The 23565-nt window shown below is 36.6% G+C and overlaps 1 protein-coding gene across 6 annotated transcripts in view; it reads right to left on the minus strand.

Annotated features, from left to right (window-relative positions):
• Positions 1-23565, minus strand: part of FAM13A (family with sequence similarity 13 member A) — a 269649-nt gene that overhangs the window by 193642 nt on the left and 52442 nt on the right. For all 6 annotated transcript variants that reach the window (XM_054688133.1, XM_054688132.1, XM_054688131.1 and 3 more), the window contains exon 4: positions 20179-20356. In XM_054688133.1, the coding sequence (XP_054544108.1) occupies positions 20179-20356 (178 nt within the window). The remainder of the gene's footprint in view (positions 1-20178; positions 20357-23565) is intronic.

Genomic DNA, 23565 nt, shown 5'->3' on the forward strand with positions numbered 1-23565 from the left:
ACCTTTTATAGAATGACATCTAAAATACAAGCAATAACAAGTGTTGGTGTAGATTAGAGAAAAAGCAACCATAGAATGTAAACTGGTGCAGTCACTATGAAAAACAGTATGAAGATTCATCAAGAAATTAAAAATAGAACTATATGATTCAGCAATTTCATATAAAAAAATAATAAATAAATAAAATTAACAGGCACTTATAAATCAGAGACATTCTGTAGGGTTGAGGGAGGGAGAGGCATCAAAACAGGGGAGGGAAGAGCACAAGGGACTATGGTGATGGTGCATGGGTGAACTAGTGGTAGGAATTTTATGGGGACTACATCTGAGAGAAGAAAGCATATGTTGTCCAAAAATGAACAATGATGTAAAATATACATAAGCAAATAAATTAATTTCAAAAATTTAAAAAATCTTTGGAAATAAACGAAAACAAAAGTACTAATTCAAAAAGATATATGCACCCTTATGTTCATTGTAGCACTATGTACAAAAGCTGAGACATGGAAACAACCTAAGTGTCATAAAAAGAAATCATGCTAGTTGTGAGAACATGGATAGACCTTGAAGGCATTTTCCTAAGTGAAACAAATCAGAGAAAAAATACCATATGATTTCAATTACATGTGGCATTCAAAAAAATTAAAATGAAACAGAAAACAAAAACAAATGAACAGGCAAAAGAAAATTCACAGATACAGATTACAGAATGGTGGCTGACAGGTCCATTGGGCCAAATAGGTGAAATGGGTTTACAGGGTAAATCCTAATCTGTATGGTGATGATGGTAACTAGACCAATTGCGCTGATAATTTCTCAATGTTTACAAATATTGAATCATTAGTTGTATGCCAGAAATTAAAATGTCAACGATACCTCTCAATTTTTTTTTAATTATCAAAGAAAGATAAAAAGAGGAAGGTTGGTAAGTTGCATATATAATAAATCTCTATTCATCTATGTTAATATTAACTATATAAACGCCAGTTGTTAAAACTCCCAGACTGCCTGATTTACCATACCTAGATTATATGGTCTAACTAAGCAAAACCCAAGATAAATATTGTACACCAGGCTCAACACATTGAGGATTATCAGTACATATCTTCTAACTTAATTCAGTGTGCTATGTTTTGAGGTACAGATGAACTCCCCTAATAGTGAGAGCACTGGTGCTGCTTTTTTCACTCCTTTGAGCAAAACTGTTTGGTCAGAGAACTAAGATGTAACTTGACATAGTATGATGAAGATGAAGTCAGGGCAGAGATGAAGATGAACTACTCTTTAACTGAGCCACTTCGTTTCTCTAAGATAATTGTATTTGGAATAGGGTCATTTTATCTGTCAAATGGATAAAGATAGAGAGCCTAGGAGAAAATGAAAATATTTTAGAATTCAGGATCCTAATATACAAAAAAAAGGAAAAGCCTCAAAACATTGCAAAATTAAAACTGGTAAATACTTAAATGTTTAAAAATAAACACTATAATAATTATTGAATTATACTTTAACAGATATCACTTTTTATTTATACTTTTTAAATTAAACTTTCTCACATCATTGTTCATTTTTGTATACAGTATTTCATCGCTCCCCTCAGGTGTAGTCACCCTAAATTTCCCACCACCACATCACCCGTGAACCATCACCAGAGTTATTTGTGCTCTTCTCTCCTCTGTTTTGACCCCTCTCCCTTCTTCTCACCTGCTGTATGTCTCAGATCTATAGCTTACATGCAAGTTTTGTCTTTCAGAAATCACTTTTTAAATGAATCATGATTAGTAGGGTTGTGGATATATTTTAACATGTTTGATATATTAAATTAAAACCTTTGGGCAGATGAAAACAAAAAAGACCTAGAAAAGCAATACACAGTAAAATTAAAATAAGGGGCCTCCCTGGTGGAAGAAGGGGTTAAGGCACAACTTATGAGACTATCCGCAGCCTCTGCAGCATGAGTTCAATACCCAGCCAGCAACATGGTGCAGCAGACCTCTCCTGTCTCGCCCGCTGCTCCCCTCAGCAGTGTACTTTGGTCAATCTGCCTGTTCTGTTCCCCACTCTGTCTCTGCTGAATCCTCTCATCCTCCCACACCTCTGGCCTGTACCCCAGCTCTTGTATGCATAAATAAATAAATCTTTTTTTTTAAAGGAATAGCCTGTATGCCAACAGCCTTTTAAAAAAATAATAAAATTAAAATAAGAAATATCATCTATGCTTAAAAGGCCATCTATAATCAGGATTAACACCATAGATTAAATCTATATTTATGGAAATTACACTGTACTGCATTAGAAATGAATAACAAATACATCCAGGACATAATAGTGCCATACCTTCATGTCTTTGGACTTAGAAATGCATGACAACTTTAATAAAGACTGTATGTGATGGTAAAAAATTGAGAATTTTGAGTCACCCACAATTTATAAAAATGCATCTTGAAGTAAGTACTAATTCTACAGGGGCTTCTTTCCTAATCTGAGAATTAAGAGTTATTTTGTTTCCCACGTAACATTTCACTTCTCATCACATTTTCTTAATGGATACTATTCAGAAGTACATTTTTTGAAAACAGTATAAAGTGTCATTATGTGTCTGCAATTATTGATTCAGAAGAACTCTAGTCTTCAAATCCAGGAGATTCTTTTCAGTTTTTTCTCCTTGACACCTCTTTATAACCGACCCTTTCTTGAAATTCTATTTTCTTTGATTTAGGTTATGCTATACTGGCTTATATTCCTCTGATTTTTCTAACTTATTTTTCCAATTACTTAGCTATAGACATTTCTCAGGATGCCACAGTTCTTGGAGAGTTTGTTCATTTTGTCTTCCAGAAGTTTATGAGGATAAATGACTCACAAACTCTAGATTTTCCTCTGTTGCTTATGTGTATATCCCTGAGGGACAGTTCTTGATAAGCAGTAGAAGATATAAAGTTACACTAGAAATATGGACCAAATCATTAAAGCTTTTGAATGCCATGGTAGAGAAAAGAAATATATTTGAATAGAAGCCTTGGAAGCAGGAGAGTGAAACAATCTAATTTGTTTTAATTTTAATTAATTTGTAATTCTAGCAACAGTATATTTGGAGTGATGTGAGTGACAGCAAAAAAGGAAAATCAGTTAGTTAAGAAGTTAACAAAATCAGCCAAAGGAGAGATGACAAGAACTTGGGGGATATGGAGTGCATTTAAAAGGACAGATGGCTGTAAGTCAGCTTACCCTAACTGATGCACATATCACTACTCCATCATCCATACTATTCACATGATCAGGATCTCTATTATAAACTCCCTGTAACACTTACTAAAATTTTAATTCAGCAATTATTTAAGGAATTTATCCCTTGTTCCATAAAGTATGAACCCCTTAGAGTCATGAACTATGTTGTTTGGCCGATATCTGGACACTGCCTACTGGCATGTAATACATGTTCAAAAAATATTTGGTTAATTAGTAAATTTACCAAACAACACAATAAAAATTAAAGAAAACTAAAATTATATATAGTCTTAATGCTGGAAGGAAATTCATATACCATCTAGTAGGAAATAGAGGATTAGTGAAATTAAGTTGTAAAGGTGGTTAATGATAGAGGAGGAAGTAGAATTCTCCAAGAACCTCTTTAGTAACCTTACGGCACAAAATAAAAGACAACTGTATCTGCAGAAGGCAGACACAGGGGTATTAGATAATTCTAGAGATTAATATATAGTGTACATGCACACTCTCACATGTAATGCTGAGAATATAAATTTCCCACAGGACTTTCTCAGCAACTCAGGATCACACCTCCGAGTATATTTAAGTATTTATTGTATGCTTAAATTTGCAATTTATCACTGAATGATGATACAAATAATTTAAAAGGTCAATAGCTATTTTCAGGATTATTTTTGAACAAGCCATATGGCACTAATTTTCAATTTGAAGTCTTAGAAACATCAACCACACAGTATTATTATTATTATTTTTTGCTTTGAATTTGTTTTCACTTGAATTTTCTTTCAGAGGTATGAAAAATGAGATGAGCAGAATTATCAGAATCTAAATTTGCTTTTTTTTCCCACAAAGAGAAAGAATGTTTATTTTAAATGCTTTCTTTAATTTTCAAAACTAACCTAAAACTGACTATACATTCCTAGGCCACTAATGCAAGTGATATAATGAAGGTCACTAATCCCATAAATAACCTAAGACAGACAAGTTAAAATATGGTAAAGTAAATAACAGCTTCTGTATTTTTATTTTGAGAATATATGCGATCTAGTGGAAAACACAACAGACCAAGAGTCAGAGGAAACACTATTCTTAGTTCTCCTGCTTACTAACTGTTATATAACTTGTGGCCAATCCTTAACACCTACCCATTAGTCATACCATGGAACCTCATATCAGTCTTTGTGAAATAAAATCATCTGGGCTGCTCTCTTCCTAAGATTGATATAAGAAATAAGCAAGATCATGAATACAGAAGCCCTTTGAAAGTATGTTTGAATAGAAACATACAATTTCATTTTTTATGGTAGTATTTAGCAGGGCAGTACTGATGACTTCTGGCTGAGCACCTCTCTTTAATAAATAACAAACTGACTTACAAGACCTTGAATTTATGTGGGACCCTGTCTTTTTCCATATGATGGTTAACTGCCAGGCAGATGTTAATGCTTAATCACTGCATTCTCAAAGAGATTGAAAGACAAAAGGGATTATTTTTTCAAAGGATAAGAAATCTTTGACTTTGGTATCAATCATCAACGTATGACCACTAAGCCCAGTTATTCTCTAGACAGATACTCTCCAGAGAAGAGTTCACACATTTAAAAAACACTGCATCACATGGATGGCATAAAAGACCTGCAAATCATCTACTTCATCCTTTTTCATATCAGCATCAACCTAAAATGTACTGCTTGAGAGTACCATGGAAAGCAATCATTGCTCTTTGCAATTTAACAAAGTAAGTTATTATTTCACAAAAGAAAAAAAAATACTAAATTACACTGTATATATAAATACTATTGGTTGCAAATCTTATATGTTGCAAGTAAGCAACTTATTTGTTAGGCACTTACTTGCAGATTTAAGGTTAGACTACTGCCACCTCAAGTGAGACCAAGACAGAAAAAAATTCTTTTTATTACATTTGTTTGAAAAACAAAAACTTGAAAGCATTATTACGAACACTAACCAAAGTAATAAAGTTTACCCTTCACACAGAATATTGGAATAATACAATGTATGGTTCATATAAATTTATAAACCATCATGATTCCTGAAAACATATAAAGCAAACATCTATTGGAGAATTTGCAATATCACCTTCGATATGTATGGTTAAGTACTTATGTATTTCAAACTCATACTCTTAATTGATAATATCAGGACAATCGAGTTTAGCTTACTATTGAACTGAATTATATGAAATTATAATAGTTGTCATTTTGAACTATTAGTTCAATCTAATATTTTTATACATCTGACCATGGGACAAGGATAGAACTCTTTCTCTACCACTCTGACTGTTTTGCTATTGTTCTTTAAAGAAGCAGTTGATTATTCTCCTGCCAAATTCAGATTTTCAATTGGAACAGAACAAATGACAATTTGTTCACTTAAAAAAAATGACAATTTGTACACTTCAGTTTTTATCCATCAATATAACAATTATGCTTACGGATTTACTTGGAGGAACAAATGATTTTACACTTATGTATATACACAGAATTTAATATACACAAATCTGTCCTCTTCTGGCTACGCACAAATAAAAAATGATATAAACTAAAGGATTTAAATAATGGGAAAATTTTATAATTCAATTGTTTTACCAAAAAACCCAGGACTTAAAAGGTGTATAAATTAAGACTGATAAATTTTTTAAAACAATATATACATGAGGAAATCTAGAAGGAAATAGATAAAAAATAAGTTATCTTTAATAAGTGGTTGATTTTTACTATATGCAATTTTACCTATTTTTTCAAGCTTCCACAGTTTTAGAAAACAAAATGGAATGGGAGAGTGTCACTTTATTAAATAAATAACTCAGTATTAACTATTGCAAATAAACCTGATTAAACCTAAAAGGTCAATGGGAATTTCTAAAACTAGAAGGGTTTTTTTTTTTTTTTTGAGACCACATACATATAACTAGCCAGAAAAATCCTAAAAAATTATTAAATGGAAGAATACCACTTAAGGCATTAAAATATAAAGGGTATGAAACTAGCACTAAATAAGCAGACAGATTTAGGTAGTATAACAGAGTTCAGAGAAGACCAAAATATGTTTAAGAATTTAAAATAATGTTAAAAGTGACATTTTGAATTACTTGGTAAAGTATGAATTATCCCCTAGACCTTACTTGGTTAGCAGGCTAATTATTTCAGTGAAAAATTATGTACTTCAGTCACACCTTATTCCAAACCAAATTTCACTAGAACTCAGTACCTAAATAATAAAAAATTACAAATACACTAAAATGAAATGAGAAATTTAATAGCTCTTTATTCCCTATCATATATTTTCTAAAGACATCAACTTTCCCATCATTTTTCAACTTTTTCATCTTTAGTCAACATTAAATATTAAAATATAAACTGTAAAAATGTTGAGACAATGTAAGTAAATGTCCTTACAACCTTGGGGTAGAAGACCTTTGTAAGCTTATCATCAAACACAACACAAATTGATACACAGGATTAATAAAATTTTTAAGCTTCATTATAGTAAAAAGAATGATGAGATTCAAAATTAAATCATGAGTTGTTAAAAAAAGTTTGTTATACATAACACTAGATAAAAAGTTGTACTACAAAAGGATATTTTGCAACTTGTTTTCTTAAAAGAGCATCAACTTAGAAAAACATGATAGTATAAAAAGGCAATTTACAATAAAAAATACATAGGGAAAATAGGCTTACAAATATGTTAAACTTGATAGTAATCAAAACTTAAAAAGAATATTCACCTATTATGTTGTCTAATGTGAAAAAGAATGCTAACACTGGACCGGAGAGGGTCTGGGACGGGGATATACTTAGACTGCTTGTTGTTCACAGCATGAACTGGCACAACCTTTTAATGAAGAAAAATATTGGATGATATGAATACTCTTTGACTAGGCAAGTCTACTTCTAAAAGTACATCCAAAGAAAATAATTAGTGAAGTGTGAAAAATGTATGTTCAAGAATAGTGCCTGCAATGCTGTTTACAGGGAAACATTTACAGAGTAGTGATTAAGAGCTTGGAGCTGAGGAGCCAGGCTGTCTGGATTCAGAATCCTGGCTCTACTCTCTTAGCCATGTGACCTTGAGCAAGTTAAACTTTCCGTGCTTCAGTTTCTTCATGTGTAAAATAGAGATAATAATAGTTCCCGCCATATAAGGGTTTTAAGGATAAAATAAGCAAATAAATGAAAAGCACCCAGAACACTGCCAGAAACTTAGTCAGCATGCAATAAATATTATTTATTATTATTCTGGCCAAAAAAAATTATAAATGCCATTGGAGGGATGGCATAAATAAAGGAGATTGATCAAAAGATCAAAATGCTATGCTGTCATTACCAATAATGGATGTAGAATTATTTTTATAAATATGGAAAAATATCATGATAAACATTAAATTTTATTTTTATTTTTAATTATTTATTTATATATATTTTACATCATTGTTCATTTTTGTACAATGTTTGCTTTTTTTTTAAGATTTTTTTTTATTTATTTATACAAGCACTGGGTACAGTCAGAAGAGGGGGAGGGTGAGAGAATTCACCAGAGCCAGAGCGGGGAGCAGAAGAGGCAGAAGACCGAAGTACACTGCTGAGGGGAGCAGCAGGCGGCAGGAGAGATCTGCGCACCATGTGGGACCCTCCTCAGGTGGCCAGGGAGCAGTCGGGGATCAAACCAGCGCTGCAGAGGCTGCGGGTAGCTTTGCAACTCAGCGCTCAACCGCTGCGCCACTGGGGAGGCCTTAAACATTAAATTTTAAATAGAGATTGTAAAGCAGTAGTAATTTATTATGCAATCTCTAATTAAACAAAATATAAATAAGAACAGGAGCATGCAGAAAAATGACTATGGAAGCACACAAGCCAAAATGTGAACAGTGATTGAAAATGGATAGAATTATAGATGACTTTTATTTTCATCTTCATATAGTCGTAATTTGGTTGGCAAACGTTGATTTAAAATGAGCATAGGTTACTAGTGTAATTAAAAAGTGAACTTACACCCTTTTGAAAATAAAGGCAACCACAAAACTGATGCTCAGTTAATAGTGACAGCAGGGTTGATAGTAGAGAAGTACAGGCAATGGTGTCACGACTGGTACAGGTTGAAGCAGAGAGAGGCATATTTTCCAATCTTCTATTCTTTAATATGTCAAAAACGTGTATGGAGTGTGGGAATAATACAATTACGTTACCAATTAAGTGAAGAACCTTTTTTAATAACTAGATATATGCTAACAGTTTATAAATATATGGATAGTGATCTATGAATAAATATATGAACCTAGATGATGCCTTAATTTTTCCTAAATTTTCAACTTGTTAAAATTTTTGAACTGTCTACACTCTTCAATCCAAATTACTAATTTCCCCAAAGTAACATCTGGGCTGCAAACCAAACAAAGCTGCTTAGTAGAAGTTAGCAGATAAAGTGACAGCAACATGGTAGGCTTATCTGGTTACACATCCTGTTTGTGTCTACAAATCTAGCTGATCTCATCTAACACTTACTAATGTTGCCCAAATACCTAATTATACACAGACACACGATGATCATGCAACTACAGGTCACAAGTTAAAGATACGGTACCATTAATTTACTTTTCTGCAAGAGATGAAAGAAAACGACATAAAAATCTTTATGATGCCAGGAAGCAAAAATACAGTATCTTGAATATAAGCATATGTGGAAGGCCTTATCATTCAAAGTCCAAAATTCACATTCCAACTCATGACAAGAAGTGATACAACAATATTGAGAGTGATATGACAAAATGAGGAAAAATAGAGTTCTGAATTTGTCTACTAGGGGGAAAAAAAAATATTCAGCAAGGAAGGAAAATGCCTGATAGGAAAATGGGCAGAAGGCACTAACAAACACATTAAAAGCAAATGTGTCTTTACCATAAAGATGCTCAACTTCATTCATAAAAACAGTAAATGCAAATTAAGATTATGTTAGCAGCAGTAATGGACAATCTGAAAATAAAATTATGAAAACATTATATTTAGAATATAGCATCCAAGAGTATTTACGAATAGATTTAACAAAAAAGGTGTAGAACTTGTGCTTTGAAAACTAAAACATTGTTGAAAGAAATTAGACATAAGTACATGGATTGAAATGGATTTGCTGGATAAAACTGAAAGATTTAATACTACTAAGATGACAACACTCCCCAAACAGATCTACAGATTCAACAGAATTTCATCAAAAATACCAGCTACAGATTCAACAGAATTTCATCAAAAATACCAACTAGTTGTTTTTGCAGAGATTGACAAGCTGATCCTAATATTTCTACATCAAGAACATCAGTAACAAAAAAAGTAGATATACAGGATCTCACAAAAATTAAAAACTTTTGTGCCTAAAAGGACATAAAATGAAAAGTGACTAACAGAAATGTGGAGAAACATTTGCAAATCTTATGTCTAGAACAGACTTAAACCAATTATATAAAGGAATTTTTCAACTTAACAATAGAGACAAATCACCCAATTAAAAAATGATCAGAGGATCTGAACAAGTACTTCTCCAAAGAAACACAAATAGCTAATAAACACATGAATAAGTATGAGTGCCATTAGTGATCAGGCAAACAAAATCAAGTATAACACTACGGAGATTCCAAAATTCCTCTTAAACGAAAGGTACAATAGAAAAATGGAGGAGAGGGCCTCCCCTGGTGGCGCAGCAGTTTAGTGCTGGGCTGCGAAGCTGCCCACAGCCTCTGCAGCGCTGGTTCGATCCTTCGATCCTCGGCTGCCGGGCGAGGGTCCCACATGGCGCGCAGACCTCTCCTGCTGCGCCCTCTGCTCCCCTCAGCAGTGTATTTTGTCAGTCTGCCTTCTCTGCACCCTGTTCTGGCTCTGATGAATTCTCTCACCCTCCTGCGCTTCTGACTGTATCCAGTGCTTGTATAAATAAATAAATCAATCTTAAAAAAAAAAAAGAAAGAAAGAAAAATGGAGAAGGACAGGAAGGAGCCATTATAAGTCCTCAAACAAACTCCTATGTTTGGGAAGTTAATATGTCACAAAGTTGGCACTATTAAATTAGCATGGAGATTCATTCTCTCAATGAAGTTTGGCAACAGTTAGCTATCTATCCGAGGAAAAATTAAACTGGTTCCATATATGATATATACAAAAACAGAGATAAGGTAAAAAACCATATCATTAAAAACTTGTAAAGGTAGCAAAAGGATATTTACATTGCACTACCTAAATGATATTATTAAGCAAGAAATATTGTTTAGAATATTAAGGAAGACATAAATCCCCAAAAGTAAAAAGACTTGACACATTTAAGTAAACATTAAGACATTAAAAATTAATATTATAAAAATTATAAAGCTAAAAGGTAAATACATAAAAAGACAACACTTTTACAATTTTTATACCAGACAAAAGATTACTTTCTAGAAGACTGAAAGAACGCCTACAAAGCAATGAGTCAAAAAATAAAATTAAAAACAAGTCCAAGATATGAAGAAGGGGTACAGAGAACTACAAATAGCAATGCCTGCCCACTAAAATCTAAAATCTACACTTAATTTTACAAGTAGGTATCATATTTGTCCACTAGATCAAAAAGAATTTACATTATTTTACAAAACTCAGCAATACAAGGCTACAGGGAGATGGGGGGGCAGTGGAAAACATGAATTGTTACAGCCCTCTGAAAGCTCCAACATGTTAATTTTGAAATGTATAAATCCCTCAAACAATTTCCCTTCTAGGTTATCTATTCAAAAGCAACAGTTGCAGGGCCTCCCTGGTGGTACAAGGGGTTAAGCACCACACTGTGAGGCAACTCGCAGCCTCCACAGCACAAGTTCGATCCTGGCTGGCCAAGGAGAAACCCACATGGCAGACCTCTCCTGTCTCGCCCACTGCTCCCCTAAGCAGTGTGTTTCCATCGATCTGCCTGTTCTGTTCCCCACTCTGTCTCTGGTGAGTCCTCTCACGCCCTGCATCTCTGGCCTGTACCCCAGCTCTAGTATGCATAAATAAATAAATCTTTAAAAAAAAACAAAGCAAAAGCAACAGTTGCAGCTACAGATGTACATGGTCACAGTCAGGATGTTCACTGCAACTCCCTTTTAATATAAAAAGATGACAACCTGAAATGATTTTCAGAAGGGGGCGGAGCAACATGGCGGCGAGGAGACGCTGCGAGTAAGATCTCCCATTAAAAAAAGTGAATAGGGAGGAAAAGCGGCAGGTCCCAGTGAGAACTGGGACACGGAAGATAAACGGGTGACGCCAGTGAACTGCCCGAAGAAGAAACTGGCCATAAAAGAGGACTAGAAGGGAGGGAAGCGCAGAACCCTGCTCCCCTCCCCCGCCCACAGAGGCGGCACTCTCCGACCGGCAGAGAGGAGGAAACAACAAACCAAAACGGCCCACAAGAACAAACGACGCAGCAAGCGGGACTGTGAGTGGAAAGGAACTATTGCAGCCACCACACCCCGTGAACGGGAGCTGAGGCGAACCCTGCAGGATCCGCCGCGGCTGTGAGCGAACAGCTCCGGGCGCCATTAGAGAAGAACAAAGACCCCGGGAGACGCGCACACAGCCCGGGCTGCCGGTAAGCTGGCGCGGAAACGCGGCGCGCTCGGTGCGCTTGAAAAGCAAGTGCAGACCTGGATCTCGGCTGCCCAGGTCCCCGCGCCTGCGACCTAGGCTTGCGGGGAGACGACCTAGGCTTGCGGGGAGACTCGCGGAGGTCCTCACTGAGGTGAAGGTCCCTCCCTGAGTGAGCAGGAACCAGGCGCCCAGGCACGGGAGCTGTGCAAAAGGCGCCATTCCCGCGCCACTGAACTGGGCTACAGCCCGCGTCCTGGAACTGAGGGCTTTGAACTGAGACCCGGGGCACGAAAATTCGGGGCGTGGTTTCTCCACGACGGTGGGGCACAAGGCAGACACAGCACCCCAAAGCTGTTGAGGTGTACCCTACCATTCCCGCTCTGTTCTCTGTCCCACGGGGTGGGGGGAGGCGAAAAACAGCCCCCCAAGGACAATAGGAGAGATCTCTGGCGCCACCTAGCGACCAGGAAAAAAAAAAGTCACTAACACCCTATAAAACAGGACATTTCTTAAGACTGCTTGAAAAGGGCAGAAGGTTTCTGGAGGACCCAGTGGCCAGCCGGGAAGTTATTCCACGCCAGGGCCCTTCCGACCAGCAGTCTGAGCCCACAGAGGGAGCAGGCACCCACGTCTGGGGCAGACTGGGTGCGCAGAAGAGTGTGCCTGAAACCGGAGGCGCAGGGACTGCATCCCACTTCGCCATTTGAGAACAGGGACATTTCTTCAGTAAAAACTGCCTAAAACCAGCAGAAAGCTCCCCCAGAAGACAGAGATGGCTCCTGGAAGAGCCAGAGGGGAGCGGAGAAGTTCACCCAAGATGTCAGTCAGTCCGAGCAACACAGTGTCCCAACGCATACGACAAATTAGAAAACAGACAGTAGGGAGTAGAAGAACCACACGCAACCTAAAAACTCCTCAGGAAAGAAGCACACCACAAAAAGAAAACCACTCCCCAGATTGCAACGACAGCAACTTGGAAGAACTTCTGAGCCTTCCAGAAAGAGAATTTAAAATTGCCATGATTAAAAAAGTGATAGATCAGAAGAAGGAAATTGAGTCCCTAAAGAGGGAAGTAAGAGAAATGCAGGAGATCAAAGAATTAATGGAGGAACTAAAGAACTCTGGGAAAAGCAATGAAAGCAGAATAGATGAAATGGAAGAACGAATAAGTAATCTTGAAGACACAGAAATAAAAAGAACCAAAACAGAAAAGGAAAGAGAAGTACGAAGGAAAAAGAATGAAGAAAGACTTCGGGAACTATCTGACTCCATGAGGAAAGGAAATATAAGAGTTATAGGAATTCCAGAAGGAGAGGAGAGAGATGTAGGAACAGAGAAAATATTCATGGATATAATTGAAGAGAACTTCCCAAATGAGAAGAAGGAGCTGAAAATTGATATACAAGAAGCAAGAAGAACACCAAACTTCCACGACGAAAGGAAAAACACAGCAAGACACATAATAGTAAAGCTCCCAAGAATCCAGGACAAGGAAAAAATAATGAAGCTGACAAGAGGGAAGAAACAGATAACATTCAAAGGAAAACCAATCAGGCTGACATCAGACTTCTCTGAAGAAACACTACGGGCAAGGAGAGAGTGGAGGGACATAGTCAACAGACTCCAAGAAAACAGATGCCAACCAAGAATACTCTATCCGCAAAGCTCTCTTTCCTCCATGAAGAAAGAATATGGACCTTCCCAGACAAAGAGAAACTCCGGAATTTCATTGCGACTAAACCCCCACTCCAAAAAATACTACAAGGAATCCTAAAGCCAGAACCTCAGAGGGACGAATAACAACGAAAGAAGACCAAAAAAAAAAAAAAGTTATTAAAAGAATAAATAAATAAAATCAAAGGAAAGACAAACATAATGGCAAATACAGATGCTAACATATCAATATTAACTCTAAATGTAAATGGACTAAACTCTTCAATAAAAAGACACAGAGTTGCAGCCTGGATTAAGAAACAAAACCCAACCTTTTGCTGTCTCCAGGAACACATTTAGCTACAAAAGATAAAAATAGGCTCAAAGTCAAAGGATGGAAAACAATCCTACAAGCAAATGGGCCAAAAAAGAAAGCAGGAACAGCTATACTTATATCAGATAAAACAGACTTCAAACTCAAAAAAATAAAAGAGACCCCAATGGTCACTACATTATGATTAAGGGGACAATACTTCAAGAAGAAATAACACTCATTAACATATACTCACCAAACGAAAGAGCACCAAAATATATCAGACAACTGTTGTCCTCTCTGAAAACAGACATCAGAGAAAACACATATGTAGTGGGAGACTTCAACACACTACTATCAACAATGGATAGATCAACAAGACAAAAAATAAGTAAAGAAACTAAAGCTCTAAATAAGGACCTAGAGCATTTGGGCTTAACAGACACTATAGAACACTAAACCCAAAAAAACGGAGTACACATTTTTTCTCAAGCGCACACGGATCATTCTCCAGGATCGATCACATACTGGGGCACAAGACAAACATCAACAGATACACCAAGATTGAAATCATACCAACCATCTTTTCTGACCACGAAGGCATCAAACTAGAAATAAATCATAAAAAGAAGGCAAGGTACTATCCTACCTCATGGAGATTAAAAGCCACACTACTGGAAGACCACTGGACTAACGAGGAGATCAAAGAAGAAATTAAAAAATTCTTTGAATTGAATGACAAGGAGGACACCAATATCCTAAATGTATGGGATGCAGCAAAAGCAGTAATAAGAGGAAAATATATAGCAATAGAAGCTCACATCAAAAAACAAGAAAGAACTCAAAGAAACAACCTAATCTCGAAGCTCAAAGATCTAGAAAAAGAACAACAAAAAAAACCCAGACCAGTAGAAGAAAAGAAATAATAAAAACAAAGCAGAAATAAATGAAATTGAAACTAAAAAACAATCCAAAAGATCAATGAAACCAAGAGCTGGTTCTTTGAAAAAATAAATAAAATAGACAAACCCTAGCCAGGCTCAAAAGGAAAAAGGGAGAAAGCACAAATACACAGAATCATAAATGAAAGAGGGAAATCACAACGGACACAGCAGAAATCAAAAGAATAATCAGTAACTACTATGACAGTTATATGGAAACAAGTTCAACAATCTAGAGGAGATGGACAAATTCCTACAACTCTACAATCACCCAAAGCTAGATAAAGAAGAAATAGAACACCTAAACAGACCAATTACAAGCAGCGAAATTGAAATGGTAATTAAAAAACCTCCCAAAAACAAAAGCCCAGGACCTGATGGATTACAAATGAATTCTACCAAACATTCAGAGACGAATTAGTGCCTATCCTTCACAAACTCTTCCAAAAAATTGAGAAGGAAGGGACAATACCAAACACGTTCTATGAAGCCAATATTACACTAATACCAAAACCGAATAAGGACAACACAAAAAAGGAAAACTATAGGCAATCTCCCTAATGAACACTGATGCAAAATCCTCAATAAAATTTAGCTATCAGAATCCAACAATGTATCCATAAGATAATTCACCACGACCAAGTTGGATTCATTCCAGGGACAAGGATGGTTTAACATCCGAAAATCAATCAACGTTATCCAACACATCAACAAAAAGAAATATAAAAACCATATGATAATATCAATAGATGCTGAGAAAGCTTTCGACAAAGTGCAACACCCATTCATGATAAAAGCCCTTGAAATTCTTGGGATACAAGGAACATACCTCAACATCATAAAGGCCATCTATGACAAGCCAACAGCCAGTATCATTCTCAATGGTGAAAAGCTGAAAGCAATTCCATTAAGATCTGGAACAAGACAAGGATGTCCACTCTCACCACTGCTTTTCAATATAATACTGGAAGTCCTAGCCAGAGCAATAAGACAAGAGAAAGACATCCAAGGAATCCAAATTGGAAAAGAAGAAGTCAAACTATCACTATTTGCAGATGATATGATAATATACATAGAGAACCCCAAAATCTCCACAGAAAAACTAATTCAACTCATCAATCAATTCAGTAAAGTGCAGGATACAAAATCAACACGCAAAAGTCAGTAGCCTTCCTATACACAAACAATAAATCTGAAGAAGAAGAAATCAAAAAACCACCCTTTTATTATCGAAACAAAAAAATCAAATATTTGGGAATAAATCTAACAAAAGAGGTAAAGGACCTATACAAAGAAAACTATAAAACACTGTTAAAGAAATAGAAGAAGACACAAAGAAATGGAAAGACATCCCCTGCTCATGGATTGGAAGAATAAACATTATTAAAATGGCCATCCTACCCAAAGCAATATACAGATTCAATGCTATTCCAATCAAAATCTCAATGGCATTCTTCAAAGAAATAGAACAATTATTGATGAAATTCATATGGAATCACCAAAAACCCCGAATAGCCAAAGCTCTACTGAAAAAAAAAAGAAGGAAATGGAGGCATCACACTCCCAGACTTCAAACTATACTACAAAGCCATAATCATCAAAACTGCATGGTATTGGAACAAGAACAGACATACAGACCAATGGAATCGAATAGAAAATCCAGAAATAAACCCACAGATTTATGGTCAACTAATCTTTGACAAAGGAGCAAAGACTATGCATTGGAGCAAAGAAAGTTTGTTCAATAAATGGTGCTGGAAAACTGGGTCGCTACATGCAAAAGAATGAAGCTTGACCACTACCTCACACCATACAAAAATCAACTCAAAATGGATTAAAGAACTAGACATAAGACTGAAACCATAAAATACATAGAAGGAAATATAGGCGAAACACTACGGGATTTGCACATCAAAGACATCTTTACAGACACATCACCCAAAGCAGTGATAGTGAAGAGAAAGATAAACAGCTGGGACTACATCAAATTAAAGAGCTTCTGCACAGCAAAAGAGACAATAACAAAACCAAAGAGAAACCCCACCAACTGGGAGAACATTTTTGCACCCAACACTAATGATAAAGGACTGATCACAAAAATCTGCAAAGAGCTGATGAGACTCAGCAACAACAAAGAAAATAATCCAGTCAAAAAATGGGCAGAAGAGCTAAAAAGAAACTTCTCTGAGAGGAAATGCAAATGGCCAACAGACATATGAAAAAATGTTCAACATCACTTGTAATCAGGGAAATGCAAATCAAAACTACCATGAGATACATCTCACACCAGTGAGAATGGCACATATTAAAAAACTAGCAACAACAAATGTTGGCGAGGATGTGGAGAAAAAGGAACTCTTCTGCACTGTTGGTGGGAGTGCAAACTGGTCCAACCATTATGGAGAGCTGTGTGGAGATTTCTGGACCTACTAAACATAGAGCTTCCATATGATCCAGCAATTCCACTCCTAGGTATTTACCCAAAGGACACAGAAATATCAATTCCAAAGAGCACCTGCACTCCTATGTTTATAGCAGCACTGTTTACAATAGCTAAGCTTTGGAAACAACCCAAATGCCCAAAAATAGATGACTGGATCAAGAAGATGTGGTACATATATACCATGGAATATTACTCAGCATTCAAAAAAGATAAACACATGCAATTTGCAGCAACATGGATGGCACTGGAAGGGATCATGCTCAGCGAAATAAGCCAAAAAGAAAAAGAAAAATACCGGATGGTCTCACTCATAGCAGGAATCTAGAAAACTTAATTAAGGGACCAGGAAAATGAATATAAGAAAGTGAAAATCAAAATCAACAAAAAACTATGAACCAGAGACACTTTTTGGGGGGTGGGGGGCGGGAGGGGAAGGATTGGGGTCAGAATGGGGCGTTTGCAATTGTATGGGGGAATATAAAAATAAAATTTAATATTTAAAAAAAAAAAAAAAAGATGACAACCTTTGCTCATTAGTAGAGGGAAATTCATGAATTGGATAACTTAAGACAAATTCACAGTAGTCAATAGTTAAAAAGATTGAGGTATATACATACACTGACATAAAACGTTAGTGCTAGCAAAAAAACTATCAAAGATTCACAATATATACTCTATGGTCCCATCAAATTTAAAAATAGATTAATGACTGTTCAGAAAGAAGGATAAAAGAATATATACTTATTAATTTTACCTCTAGGAGGAGAGGTTGGAATAGAGGGACTACAAGAGGAGTTTTAATTTTTATTCTATATATCACTATATTCTTTATTGTACAATAATAACATTACCCAATCATCTAAATTAACAAACTTGAAACTGGAAAGAGATGCTGAAAACCTGGTAATTAAGTGTCACCTAAGAAGCCCAATATTCAGAACACCAAGAGTCAACATCAAGTTGTCCTGTGAACAAAAGAAGTCTGAATTGCTCAGATCCACTTATACATTTTTTTTTTTTCTATCTGTGGGCTTTGCATTCACAGATTCAACCAAACACTTTTGAGTCCACAAATGCAGTACCTTTGTTTACAGAAGGCTGACTAGGTTTCATATGTGGCTTTTCCACTGCATGGAGGAATTGCTTTGTTCAAGAGTTAATTGTTCAAGAGTCAAATGTATCATTGGTGTATTTCCTTCCATTTTGTATAAATATGCATGGCATAGCCAACATAATTTTCTATCTAAAATTTATTTTCTTTTAAAAATTAACATTATTTCATGAGAATTTCACCTTGTTAGAAACATATCAGTGTGAATGTACTTAATGCCATCTAATTATACACTTAAAACTGTTTAAAACTGTAAATTTCATGCTATGAATATTTTACCACAATAAAAACTAAGCTAAATTAACTAATAGTGGCTACAATAAGAGCTTATTGCTTATTTGGTATTTTGATTGACTAATTGAAGCAGGTTTCCAGAAATTCCAGATCAAGCTTAGTTCAAAAAGACAGAATGAAGTATGGATCTGTGCGTTATTAAATAAGCATTCTATATGCAAATTCATTTCACCCCCTCTTTAATCCAATTTCAGTATTTCTGAGCAGTTTTCTATTTGCCCCTTCTTTTCTTCCATGTAGATCACCAAATAAAGAACAAAAACAGATTCTGAATAAGATAAAAATGGGACGGTACATGCATTTTGAGATCTGTATTCATGCGACCCTATCATGTCCTACAAGATGGTGTTATTTAAAATATAAATCTCTAAGGTTCCAATGGGTATAGCTATAAGGTAGAACTTTTCTCCATAGTAGATGGCGAATGTTCTGGAACTCTGCATTCACTATTCGCCAGAGTTTATATATAGACAGTGGTTCTGAAGTTTGTAATATTACTATAGTTCCTGGTAGCTGAATGAGTCTTGTAGATTAATGGAATGGAAAAGTTTAAAAAAAAAAAAAAACTTGCTGAGAATTTCTGAGAGCTTTTATAGGATGAGTGTTATTCTTCCCTCGCTCTTTCCTTTCCCAGCTCTCTCCTTCCCCCTCTCTCCTCTCTATCTCCTCATAACTAGAGGATATGTTTGATATCAGTGGGGATTGACAACAGAATTAAAAAGAAAGTCCCTGAATTACAAAATCATGTTTTACATATAAACAATTAAAGAATTTAAAGGAATAACAGAAAATAAATTAAGCTTTATAAGAGTTCTAGTGGTTGCTGGTATAGATAACCCACAAAAAAAAGGCTAGTTTATTTCTAATCTATTTCTAGAAAATGTAGATAAAGTTGCATTTTTGTTACTGACATATTTGCTTGTAATTTGTCTACTAGCAATGATTTAAATTTTATCTCTATTAAAAAAAAACACTGCATCATACCCCTTCCTTTCTGTTAAAGTTCAGATTGGACTTTTTTAAATGCCCATTTTAGTGAAAGGAAAACTTATTTCTATAATTTCAAATAAAGTAGTTTGAAATATTTCAAACTATGATTTCATAAGAGGATATACCCTCTTTCTTTTAAAACTGGGATGAGGGCCTCCCCGTTGGCGCAGCGGTTGAGTGCTGGGCTGTGAAGCTGTCCGCAGCCTCTGCAGCGCAGGTTTATTACCCAGCCACCCGGCGAGGGTCCAATATGGCCCGCAGACCTCTCCTGCCCCCCGCTGCTCCCCTCAGCAGTGTATTTCATCAGTCTGCCTGCTCTGCTCTCCCCTCTGGCTCTGGTGAATTTTCTCACCCTCCCGCGCTTCTGACTGTACCCAGTGCTTGCATAAATAAATAAATAAATCTTTAATAAATAAATAAATAAATAAAACTGGGATGAAAAATAAGGTGAATGCCCAATAGCAAGACAGAACTTCTCCAACATAAACTGATTGACTTTTCAACCTGAAATATGCTTCTGCATAACTGTAATTTCAGGCAGTAGTAAAGGAAAAGGGCTATGTGATGATATTAACAGTAAAATCCCACTAACTTACTGAAAGCAATTTGGCCCAAACACGGTGGCAAGATTGTCAACATTCATGCGATTCTGCACATGGTGCTCAGCTACTTTGGCCAAGAACTGGCACAGGTACTTGAGGAGAGAGTAGTGGGTTTCCGGCAGCTCTCTTAGTAAATCTCTTAAGCTACTCTCCTGATTATCATTTCTGTCATCTGGAAAGAAAAAGAATAAAAAATGCTCTCAGGCATATTTCACAGTAATAATAACAAAAACATACAGGTATAATAAAATTTAACATTTGATTCAGAAAATAATTCCTGAAGGATGAGATAGGCAGTTTGTCTATTTGATCCTTAAGCATCTGACTTTTTTTATGTCAAAGAACTGCTTATTTAAGGCATTCTGAAAATCATGACATCTATTTGTATATAAAATGGGCTCATATTTTAATTTTGTGTTTTCTTGTCCAAAATTAACATACCTTTTAATCCATGGAAGAAACTTCCATTTTATTTTTGTGTTCAAATTTGTTAAAAACAAGAATATTTGGTTAAATAAAATTTAATACAAGGGACCTGCCTGGGTCATCCTATGTGATACTAAGTGATCAGAAATCTATACATAGAGAAAACTGAAGAAAACTTTAAATTTCCATATAGTTTTTAAACTCTCTTATGTGTCATAGTTGAGAATTTGTATGCTTCATACAAAAGCATAATAAGCTCATACATAGTGAGAAATATTAGATGAGCCAAGCTTCACAGGCAGATATATGAAAAGTTTTCTTCAATTCTCAAGGATTTGTTTCATCAATATTTAGATTACTAATTTAACTAATTCTGTATACCACTTTAGAGTAGAGGAAAATACACATCTTTCATAGCAAATACTTTATGGGAATAATCATAAACCATCCTTTAGACAGTTGTGTAGGAGAATAAAAACTTAATTCAGTTATAACAGACAGATTAGATTTCTGGATTCCTGACTTTAGGTAAATCAACTGCTTTAGTCAAATGAATTAAAAGACACTGAGGCAAACGAGATGCACTAGGAGAAATTAGTCTTACAAATGCATGGATAACATGATGTAACTATAGGAAGTGGAAACAGACAAAATACACAGGAGGTCACATAAAGTGCCTCTGAGAGAACAATGCATGTAAGAAGCCAGGCTGGGTGTAACCTCCCAGGGTTAGGATGCTGGTTCTATGCCTACTACATGTGTGAGCTCAGACTCTTTACTAAACTCTATTTCCTCATACATAAATGAAAATGTTACCTACATCACAGGATTTCGATGATGATGAAATGAGCTGACAATTGTACAGTGCTAAGAACAGAGTGGTTGACACATGCTAGTGTTTTGAATTTTTTAAATAGACAAAATAACTTATCTTTTTTTTTAAAGATTTATTTATTTTTATACAAGAACTGGGGTACAGGCCAGATGTATGGGAGGGTGAGAGGATTCACTGGAGACAGAGAGGGGAACAGAACAGGAAGACTGATGAAATACACTGCTGAGGGGAACAGCGGACATAACAGGAGAGGTCTGCTGCGCCGAGTGGGATTCGCGCTGGCTGGATGGGATCGAACCCGCGCTGCAGAGGCTGCAGCTTCACAGTGTGGCGCTCAACCACCTGCGCCACCAAAGAGGCCCCGAAAAATAACTTATCTTTATTAATTGGGTTTTATGAATGCAATGAGGTTTTATTTTTTTAAAAGATTTATTTATTTATGCATACAAGAGCTGGGGTACAGGCCAGAGTTGGGGGGGGGGTGAGAGGATCCACCAGAGACAGAGTGGAGAACAGAACAGGCAGACTGACTGAAATACATTGCTGAGGGGAGCAGTGGGCGAGACAGGAGAGGTCTGCCTCACCATGTGGGTATCTCCCTGGCTGGCTGGGGATGGAACTCGTTGCTGCAGAGGCTATGGATTGCTTCATAGTGCGGTGCTTAACCGCTTGCGCCACCAGGGACACCCCGAGTGCAATAAGGTTTTAATGAAATGTCTTCTTAATGACTCCATTTCACATATTGAATATTAGAGCCATTGATGTTGTCCAAAACAGCAATGTCAAGAATATGTAGATTTCAATCTGAGCTAGAACTGTTTTCAATAATATCTATTTATGATTAGAATAGGTAATTCTTTTTTTTTTTTTTTTAAGATTTATTTATACAGGGCCTCCCTTGGTGGTGCAGTGGTTGAGCACTGGGCTGTGAAGCTGCCCACAGCCTCTGTAGCGCTGGTTCGATCCATGGCCCCTGACGAGGGTCTCACATGGCGTGACAGACCTCTCCTGCCATGCCCGCTGCTCCCCTCAGCAGTGTATTTCATCAGTCTGCCTGTTCTGCTCTCTGCTCTGGCTCTGGTGAATTCTCTCACCCTCCTGCGCTTCTGGCTGTATCCAGTGCTTGTATAAATAAATAAATCAATCTTTAAAAAAAATATATTTATACATACAAGAACAGGGGTACAGGCCAGAGTTTTGGGGGGTGAGAGGATTCACCAGAGACAGAGTGGGGAACAGAACAGGCAGATCGACTGAAACACACTGCTCAGGGGAGCAGTGGGCGAGTCAGGAGAGGTCTGTTGCATCATGTGGGTTACCTCCCTGACCGGGGATCAAACTTGTACTGTAGTGGCTGTGATGAGCTTCATAGGTTGTGTCACCCTTTGCGCCACCAGAGAGGCCCCAGAATAGTTATTTCTTAATGAACACAATATGATCCAATGAATTATACAACAATTTGGATGAAACAGATATCTTGATAGTATAACTTTTTCATACTAACTTCAATTACTTTGAGAAAAACAGAAATCATTTTCAAATACTTGGTGATACATCAAAACATGTGGCACTGCATCATGATATTTACTAGCACTGACAGCTAAGAAATGTAGATAATTCATTCTGAAGTGTTTAAAAATAATTGAAGACTACCCATTTCTCATACTCTGCCTCCCATTTGTCCAGTACCAACTCTTGGTGCTGTTGCTGTCGGCACTGCCCAGCCTTGCCTTCAGATCGCTGCTGCTGGCTGCTGCGGTGCTGCCTCAGCAGCACCACCTGTGACTACCTCTGGCAGCCACCTGGAGTTGGCTCCTGGTCCACCACTTGCCAGTGTGCCACCAGCTCCGGGCTGTCGTCAACGGGCCAATGCCATGTTGCACAAGCAGCTTTTGGTTTTGTACTACTAGATGTGCAACCACTCCCTGGTGTAGGACTGCTGGCCATTTGTGGCCTTAGAAACACTTCTTTTTTTCAATTCTCCCTGTTAATAAACCCCATTGTTTATTAACCCTTCACCTGAATTGCCTCTTGCAACTGTAAGCACATGGGTGAGGACCCTTGAACCATGACCTTCCCCAGGTTTTGCATGGTTCCAAGGTTATATTCAGAGTCTAAAT

The sequence above is a fragment of the Talpa occidentalis genome, unplaced genomic scaffold (genome assembly GCF_014898055.3).
Source record: "Talpa occidentalis isolate TD23 unplaced genomic scaffold, MPIMG_talOcc4v2.1 talOcc4.6, whole genome shotgun sequence".
NCBI classification, from domain to species: Eukaryota; Metazoa; Chordata; class Mammalia; order Eulipotyphla; family Talpidae; genus Talpa; species Talpa occidentalis.